The 10,122-nt window shown below is 41.6% G+C and overlaps 1 protein-coding gene across 1 annotated transcript in view; it reads left to right on the top strand.

The window, feature by feature from the left end:
- Positions 1-10,122, top strand: part of ush2a (Usher syndrome 2A (autosomal recessive, mild)) — a 504,211-nt gene that overhangs the window by 213,602 nt on the left and 280,487 nt on the right. Inside the window, exons 38-39 of the mRNA XM_055862864.1 lie at positions 6,207-6,369; positions 6,576-6,723. Coding sequence (XP_055718839.1) covers positions 6,207-6,369; positions 6,576-6,723 — 311 coding nt within the window. The remainder of the gene's footprint in view (positions 1-6,206; positions 6,370-6,575; positions 6,724-10,122) is intronic.

The following is a 10,122-nucleotide window of genomic DNA, read 5'->3' as shown; positions in this document are numbered from 1 at the left end:
CCCCATAATGACAAAGTGAAAACAGGTTTTTAGAAATGTTTGCAAATGTATAAAAAATTAAAAATAAGAAATACCTTATTTACATAATTATTCAGACCATTTGCTATGAGACAGAATTGAGCTCAGGTGCATTGTGTTTCCATTGATCATCCTTGAGATGTTTCTATAACTTGATTGGAGTCCACCTGTGGTAAATTCAATTGATTTGACATGATTTGGAAAGGTACACACCTGTCTATATAAGGTTCCACAGTTGACATTGCATGTCAGAGCAAAAACCAAGCCATGAGATTGAAGGAATTGTCCGTAGAGCTTCGAGACAGTATTATGCAGGATTGAAGGTCCCCAAGAACACAGTGGCCTCCATCATTCCTAAATGGAAGACGTTTGGAACCACGAAGACTCTTCCTAGAGCTGACCAAACTGAGCAATCGGGGGATAAGGGCCTTAGTCAGAGAGGTGACCAAGAACCCGATGGTCACTCTGACAGAGCTCTAAAGAACCTTCCAGAAGGCTAACCATCAGCACTCCACCAATCAGGCATTTATGGTAGAGTGACCAGACAGAAGCCACTCCTTAGTAAAAGGAACATGACGGCTTGGAGATTGCCAAAGGCACCTAAAGACTCTCAGACCATGAGAAACAAGATTCTCTGGTCTGATGAAAGCAAGATTGAACTCTTTGGCCTGAATGCCAAGCGTCACGTCTGGAGGAACTCTGGCACCATCCCTACGGTGAAGCATGGTGGTGGCAGCATCATGCTGTGGGGATGTTTTTCAGCGGCAGGGATTGGGAGTCTAGTCAGGATCAAGGCAAAGGTGAATGGAGCAAAGTACAGAGAGATCCTTGATGAAAACCTGCTCCGGAGCGCTCAGGACCTCAGACTGGGGCGAAGGTTCACCTTCCAACAGGACAACAACTCTAAGCACACAGCCAAGAAAACGTAGGAGTGGCTTCAGGACAAGTCTCTGAATGTCCTTGAGTGGCCCAGCCAGAGCCTGGACTTGAACCCGATTGAACGTCTCTGGAGAGACCTGAAAATAGCTGTGCAGCAACACTCCCCATCCAACCTGACAGAGCTTGAGAGGATCTGCAGAGAAGAATGGGAGAAACTCCCCAAATACAGGTGAGCCAAGCTTGTAGCGTCATACCCAACAAGACTCGAGGCTGTAATTGGTGCCAAAGGTGCTTCAACAAAGTACTATGTAAAGAGTCGGAATACTTATGTAAATGTGATATCTCCATTTTATTTTATATAAATTAGCAAACATTTAAAAAAACATGTTTTTAAACCTGTTCAGGAAGTATCTTGAATGTCTATGATCCTCAAAGTGGAGATGTTGTTTATAGATTCTGTATAGGAATAGGATTGTAACTGCTCCATACACACCACTGAGGTACAGCATAGGGATGTGTGTGTGTGTGTGTGTGTATCTCTGAGCAGGGTATTATAGCCATAAACAACTCTCCATGTCATTGAATATGACACCTTTAGAAAGACTGTGGGCTTATAGGTAGATAGATGGCTTCAGACTACATGGCATTGACTGTCCTCCAACGAGAGAGAGAGAGAGAGAGAGAGAGAGAGAGAGAGAGAGAGAGAGAGAGAGAGAGAGAGAGAGAGAGAGAGAGAGAGAGACTGTATGAGTCTCTATATTATAGAGTGTGTGTGCCATTAGAGCCCTTGACCACCATCACTTAAGACCCACAGCAGGAGAGCAGCGCGCCACACACCGGAGAGAGGGTGGAGAAGAGAACAGCAGAGGGTGAATGAATAAATCAGAATACAGAAAAGTGTATGCAGACAGTGTGTCAGAGGGAGAGTGAGGCCGGCAGGTTAGGGTGAGAAACACTGATCTCCCTCTCAGGGAAATGTCAGCACTTTACTGATGACCACACAAGGTAAAAGGTATGGGTGTGAACATTAAAACCGTTACACGAAATTGGGATCCTTAACATTAAGAAAAATGAATAACCAAAAAACAACATTAATATCAAAGTGCAGTTATCACAAAACATAATTTTCTGAGAGGAAGAGGCAAGAGGCAAACAAGATACACAGTTACCAAGATATACATTGCCTTCAGAAAGTATTCACACCTCTTGACTTCTGTTGTTACAGCCTGAATTTAAAATAACAATTGAGATGTTGTGTCACTGGCCTACACACAATACCCATAATGTCAAAGTGGAATAATGTTTTTCAAAAGTTGTACAAATTAATTAAAAATGAAAAGCTGAAATGTCTTGAGTCAATCAGTATTCAACCTCTTTGTTATGAGAAGATTCAATAAGTTGAGGAGTAAAAATGTGCTTAACAAGTCACATAATAAGCAGCATGGACTCAATCTGTGTGCAATTGCTGTTTTAACATTAAGACATTTTTTGTATTTGTCACATCCCTAGTAAAAGGACAAGGAGAATACATAGAGGACATAGGAGTACACACCCATGCATACACACACAAAGCTAGAGAGATTTTTTTTCAAGGGAGACTGGTGAGAGAAAGAAGTGGTGAGAGAAAGAAATTGAGAGGGATTAGAGATTAGAGAGAGAGAAAAAAGTCGTTTTGCTGTAATTTGACATTAAAGATTCTATATCTCTCTCTCTCTGTTTCTCTCCTTTGATGCTGTAGCTGTGGCCTGTGAGCTGAGAATTACTGCCTTGTTAGCAGAATCCTAATAGGCAAGGTGGAGGGATCATACGTGTTCAATATTCTTTTGTTGTGTTGCAATCTGCCTGTGAGAAAGGTTGAGAGGCCTGCCTGCTGGATATGCACAAAACAATATCAGCAGAAACACATTCTCTCCCCCCCTGCCCTCGCTTGGCCAGCACACGCGTACCTACACAGGCGAGCACGCACACTTTTCTGTCCAACGTACGCTTACAGTACACACTACACACCTCAGATATAGTTTTTCCTATGGCAAAATCTCACTTTGATACCCTTTGAAATTAATATACTGTAGCTTTTAATAGGTGTCAATGTCACATTTATATTAGCCTGTATGCATTTATATTAGCCTGTATGGTGTGTTTACTCTGGATTTCCTCCTGAGTTGTTTCTAAACAGCATTATTTTTAAATAAATCTAATTATTGTTTAAAAACTCCTCTCTGGTTTCACTACCTACAATGATAGAGTGAATTACTGCCACTATCGACACAGTATACATGAGCTGAGTAATGTGATAGATTGGTTAGTCAGACTAATTGTACAGTAACACACTCATCAGTCATACCAACCACTGGATACATTCATCACTTCTCAAAATGGCTCACATTGAAGGTGGTCCTAGGGGGCGGGGTCTCTCCTGAGCCCTTGGCCAATTAGAAAATGTGTGGTCCTAAGGAGTGGTGCCTATTGGGTCTTAGGCCAATTAGAATTGTAAGTGCTCCTAACGGAGTGGCCTTCAATGGGGGTGTGGGCCAATTAAAACAAGAACACAGAAATGCCAGTAATGTTTGGGAAATGAATAATAAATAATTAATAACATAGAAAAATATATGTGTCCGGTTTGGTACGTGTATTGTGTATGGTGCTTTGGTGTTGAGTTGGTGCAGTTTTTTATGGGGTGAGGTTTCACTGGGGTTTTGTTGTGGTTTTAAGTCAGTCGGGGTAGCAGGTAGCGTAGTGGTTAGAGTGTTGGGCCAGTAACTGAGAGTTTGTTCTTAACTGACTTGCCTAGTTACATTTAAAAAATAAGATGTCTCAATAAAGAGCATCACAAGTCAAGTCTCTCTGTCTCTCTTTCTCCTTGATCCCTCCTCAGATAGAGGTGTCCTCTGTTCTACACTGCTCAAAAAAATAAAGGGAACACTTAAACAACACAATGTAACTCCAAGTCAATCACACTTCTGTGAAATCCAACTGTCCACTTAGGAAGCAACACTGATTGACAATAACTTTCACATGCTGTTGTGCAAATGGAATAGACAAAAGATGGAAATTATAGGCAATTAGCAAGACACCCCCAATAAAGGAGTGGTTCTGCAGGTGGTGACCACAGACCACTTCTCAGTTCCTATGCTTCCTGGCTGATGTTTTGGTCACTTTTGAATGCTGGCGGTGCTTTCACTCTAGTGGTAGCATGAAACGGAGTCTACAACCCACACAAGGGGCTCAGGTAGTGCAGCTCATCCAGGATGGCACATCAATGCGAGCTGTGGCAAGAAGGTTTGCTGTGTCTGTCAGCGTAGTGTCCAGAGCATGGAGGCGCTACCAGGAGACAGGCCAGTACATCAGGAGACGTGGAGGAGGCCGTAGGAGGGCAACAACCCAGCAGCAGGACCGCTACCTCCGCCTTTGTGCAAGGAGGAGCAGGTGGAGCACTGCCAGAGCCCTGCAAAATGACATCCAGCAGGCCACAAATGTGCATGTGTCTGCTCAAACGGTCAGAAACAGACTCCATGAGGGTGGTATGAGGGCCCGACGTCCACAGGTGGGGGTTGTGCTTACAGCCCAACACCGTGCAGGACGTTTGGCATTTGCCAGAGAACACCAAGATTGGCAAATTCGCCACTGGCGCCCCGTGCTCTTCACAGATGAAAGCAGGTTCACACTGAGCACGTGACAGAGTCTGGAGACGCCGTGGAAAACGTTCTGCTGCCTGCAACATCCTCCAGCATGACCGATTTGGCGGTGGGTCAGTCATGGTGTGGGGTGGCATTTCTTTGGGGGCCGCACAGCCCTCCATGTGCTCGCCAAAGGTAGCCTGACTGCCATTAGGTACCGAGATGAGATCCTCAGACCCCTTGTGAGACCATATGCTGGTGCGGTTGGCCCTGGGTTCCTCCTAATGCAAGACAATTCTTGACCTCATTTTGCTGGAGTGTGTCAGCAGTTCCTGCAAGAGGAAGGCATTGATGCTATGGACTGGCCCGCCCGTTCCCCAGACCTGAATCCAATTGAGCACATCAGGGACATCATGTCTCGCTCCATCCACCAACGCCACGTTGCACCACAGACTGTCCAGGAGTTGGCGGATGCTTTAGTCCAGGTCTGGGAGGAGATCCCTCAGGAGACCATCCGCCACCTCATCAGGAGCATGCCCAGGCGTTGTAGGGAGGTCATACAGGCACGTGGAGGCCACACACACTACTGAGCCTCATTTTGACTTGTTTTAAGGACATTACATCAAAGTTGGATCAGCCTGTAGTGTGGTTTTCCACTTTAATTTTGAGTGTGACTCCAAATCCAGACCTCCATGGGTTGATAAATTTGATTTCCATTGATCTTTTTTGTGTGATTTTGTTGTCAGCCCATTCAACTATGTAAAGAAAAAAGTATTTAATTAGAATATTTCATTCATTCAGATCTAGGATGTGTTATTTTAGTGTTCCCTTTATTTTTTTGAGCAGCTAGCACATAACGTTCTGGTTGTCCTATGGTTATTTTGCATACAACTTTCCGGGAATGGTACATTCTCAGCAAATGTATAGTAATAACTTTCTTCTGTGGGAATTTCAGTACTTCAGTATAACGTTTCCTACAGGTTTATTCATGGTTGTATTCTATTTAAGTCATGTTCTCAAATTGTTCTGAGAGTGTTAGGAAACTTTCCATGAAAAACCAAGAGTACCAAGAATGTTATTTAAAAACATGCATTCCGTTCTCAGAACGTGAAGAAAACTTTCCATAAAAAAACACAAGAAAACTTTATTAACATTCAGAGAATGTTCTAAGAATGTAATTTAAGAACATATATATATATATATACATTATGTTCTCAGCATCAACAAAACCCTCTATCTTGTTAAGTGTGTTCAGGTGTGTTGGCCGCACCCACTAATCGGCCACACCTGATCTTAATGAGGGCCTGTTTAATTTAAATGTGCTCTGTTTGAATAGACTAAAATGAACAGCTGTGTATGCCTAAATAACATAGCATGCTAGATCCATCCTGGTGGCGCAGTGAATTCATTCCATGGATAGAAAACAGAACGTTATAGGTTTGAATCTCAATGATGCTGTGTCACAAAAAAAGAAATGTGTTTTCATGATTTAATGCCTAAGGAAAATAATTTCCACGTGTCCTATCTGTGCTTGGAGTAAAAAAAAGTTTACCAAAAATAACCTAGTAGTGTTATTAAAAGTCTTGAAACATTCAGTGAAAGTTTTAAGGAAGTTATTCAAAAACCTCCAAATAACCTATCATTTCCAATCCCCGAGCGTTAATGAAACTTCCTCTCCCTCTCTCTCTCCAGATGGTCTCGTCCTGAGCAGGTGAATGGTGTGTTAGAGTTCTACAGCGTGTACCTGTCAGTAGAAGGGGAGGAGCCAGTGTGTGTGTATAACAGCTCGGAACTGTTTGAAGACCACACCCTCCGTAACCTGACACCAGGCACCACCTACAGCTTCACTGTCACTGTGAGTACACACACGTACACTCTCAGTTATATATGAGGATTCAATTATACTGTGTCATGTGTTACATTTAATATCTCATTATTAAATGCATTAATGTTATTACATAACTTTTTGTGTCCAGACGAAACACTCACCTTTATCTTGTAAACCTTGTTTCCTGTGTGTATGCATGTTTATACATGTGTGTGTGTTTCCCATGTGTTTAGGCGTGTACGGGGGGAGGCTGTTCCTTCAGCCCCCCTAGCGAGGCTCACACAGAGGAGAGCACCCCTGAAAACATCCCTGCCCCCTACGTCACTCCTCTCTCCCCCCATGCCCTCAACATTACCTGGACACCCCCAGACACACCCAACGGTAAAGCGGTGGAGAAGGGTTATGATGAGGTCAAAGGGGGGAGAGGGGGGTGAGGTGGGAATGAGGAACAATTGATAATTGGTTAGCGTGACAGAGGAAAAATTCTTCATTATTTACAATTGGCTGTATAAATTCATATTAGATGTACTAGATATATAGTGCCTTCGGAAAGTTTTCAGACCCCTTGACGTTTTCCACATTTTGTTAGGTTTTACAACCTTATTCTAAAATGTATTTAAAATACAATTTAAAAAAAGAACACAATACCCCATAATGACAAAGCAAAAACAGGTTTTTATGAATGTTTGCTAATTTATAAAAAAAACTTAAAAAAAACTGAAATATCACATTTACATAAGTATTCAGACCCTTTACTCAGTACTTTGTTGAAGCACTTTTGGCAGTGAGGCCACTCAAGGACATTCAGAGACTTGTCCTAAAGCCACTCCTGTGTTGTCTGGGCTGTATGCTTAGGGTCGTTGTCCTGTTGGAAGGTGAACCTTCGCCCCAGTCTGAAGTCGCGCTCTGGAGCAGGTTTTCATCAAGGGTCTCTCTGTACTTTGCTCCGTTCATCTTTCCCTCGATCCTGACTAGTCTTCCAGTCCCTGCCACTGAGAAACATCCCCACAGCACGATGCTGCCACCACCATGCTTCACCGTAGGGATGGTGCCAGGTTTCCTCCAGACGTGACGCTTGGCATTCAAGCCAAAGCACAATCTTGTACCCAAACTAGTTGGTCAATTAAAGGATCATAGGTGGAGGGGAAGTTGAACAGGGATGACATACTGAGGTACACACGCTTTGTGTTTGTACGTACTCCAGCTCGACACACTGACAGGGACATTTTGACAGTGCGAAAATGGGAGATGTTTACCAAAATTGAGGGAGGCTAGTCATAGCACTCAACATCTGTTCTGGAATGCTGCACACGTCACAGACACTTTTAGATAAGTGATTGTAAAAGTATTGTGAATATGGAGGGAGAGAGAGAGAGAAAGGGAGAGAGACAGAGTGAGGGACAAAGAGAGAGAGAGGGGGGAGAGAGAGGGAGAAAGAGAGAGAGGTGGAAGAGTGATAGAGGGAGGGAGAGATATATAGAGAGAGAGCAATAGAGAGAGAGAGAGGGGGGAGAGAGAGTGATAGATAGAGAAAGAGAGAGAGAGAGAGAGAGAGTTGGTAAGAGCTTGCTGCTTCTTTAAGTGGATGGCAAGTGCTCTCTTTTGACTGAAGATGTGAACTGCAGGCTGGGAACACATAGGAGAGGGCTGCCTACCTCATTCACACACTCAAATATAAAGCACGTACACACATACATAAAAAGCACGTACACAATCAGACATTATTTGTTTTTCGTAAAGTTCACCTTTTTTAGATGTGATGTATTATAACAGGTGTAACATAGCTCAGGTACAAACGCTGACGATCAGTTATCTAGTAGACACTCTTATCAGAACAATGAATGGTGAAGTGTTACAACAAAGAGGACAGGAAGTCTTAAACAAAACATCACACGTAAACTTGCTCTGAGTTAGATAGGAAATGTAGTTGTTGGTAGGAGGAATGCCATCCTTAGCAACACGTGTCCACAACGATGTCTGTATTTCTTGATAACAATAGAAAGATCATAAACTATGTGCAGTCACGTTATGGCTTGGTACATGCTCTTAGGAGAAAATACACAGCTTAAAATGAAACTCGCTCTTAATTTATTCTTGACAAAATTGTACGGTAATCAATACTCTTACTTTAACAGCAAAAAGATATTTCCAAAATAAGTATGTTCACTTTCGTGCTGAAAATGCTGATGTATACAAACAAATGTATACCTTGTTTTATTCAAACACTTTAATTCTATTTGTCTGCCAAATAAATACATTTTTATCAAAGATCACACTACTTTTTGTAACGTTCCCATCAGAGTTGAGCTCATTCAGAATGGTTGAATTGACTCCCATTCAACTCATGAGTTGAAAATAGAACATGAGTGTTTCATTGAATCTGACAGTTACACTTCCAGATACCAAGAATATATCACTTTTCTCTGGAAATAATGTTTATATACTCTTTTAACCTTAGTGCTTAGAATAGACCATTATATTTTCTCGACAAAAAATGCAGTTATATTAGACCCTTCCTTATATATTGTGTTTTGTATTCTAATGCCACAATCCGTGATTGGTACAAAGATTTTGCGGACTTCTACTTTTTGGATACAATGTAAACCCTATGACATCACTTATACTGTATATGCCTCTTGACCGTAGACCTACTGATTATCCCATTATAACCCCCCCCCCCCCCCCAAAAAAAAATGGGGTTTTATTTCAATGTTTCCAAATAATACAAATGTAAACAACCCATTTAAAACTTATTGGACAATTGCTCTGTCACTTAGCATTAGCCTAGCCTGGCCTTAGACTTGTTTACTGAAACGTTAGCTAAAACTCAACTTGATGCTGAAGACGCAACTAAGCTAATGACAGAGCTATTTTGCACCAACAGTCCTTGCATCCAAAGCCCCCTTAGTGAATTTGACGGGTGGTAAGTAACATTATTCAGATCACAGCTCTTTTTTGTGACAGAGTAGCCATTGGGTGTTGATTTTCAAATTATGGAACTGGTGCATTCTGGGAAATGTAGTATTTTCCACATATTGAACAAAATGTAAGTGATTAATGAAATATAACTTAGAATATTTGAATACAGGTTTTGTTTTCCTTGATCATTCATTTTAAGAGTTTGTCATGAAAATCTAATGTTTCAACAATCTTTTATACTTATGTATATAACGACATGTTTGGTGTTTCATTTAGATGTATATTTGTATAGACCACACCTAATATAGAACAGAAAAGGCATTTGAATTTAATTGAATTTCACTGAATTCAATTATATTTTCTTTCATTCAAATTCAAATTGCATTTCTGTATCCTGTTTATTAACCCTTTACACTTGTGGGAATTGTGAAGCGCAGAGCCAGAGCCCTGATGTCATGTATAGCATGTTACTGTACAGCCACTACGTTCCAATTTAGCCATTTGTCAGTGCCCAAATCAACCCCTATACTGGTACGAGTGTGAAGGGTTAAGTACTTTAATTCAAATTCAAGAATTGAATTGGAATTTATGAGGCATTCTCTATTAAATTCTGATTTGATTCCAACCCTGCTTCCCATTCATAAAAAGCCAAATTCAGTTGTAGATTCAGAATTACTGAAGACTTCCTCTTTACCATTTTCATTTCCCTTTAACAGATTCTCTGGATATTTTGTATACCTTTTAGCTAGCGTTTCTGAAAGTAGCGCTCACTTACTACGTCACATATGTGCAGATACTGTATGTGCAACACGTCATTGGTCTCTCTCTCTGTCACTCAACTGGCAAGGGGCTGAAGCTCAT

The sequence above is a fragment of the Salvelinus fontinalis genome, chromosome 15 (assembly GCF_029448725.1).
Source record: "Salvelinus fontinalis isolate EN_2023a chromosome 15, ASM2944872v1, whole genome shotgun sequence".
In the NCBI taxonomy this organism is placed as follows: domain Eukaryota; kingdom Metazoa; phylum Chordata; class Actinopteri; order Salmoniformes; family Salmonidae; genus Salvelinus; species Salvelinus fontinalis.
The sequence above is the reverse complement of the archived record's forward strand: the minus strand, read 5'-3'. Positions and strand labels throughout refer to the sequence as shown.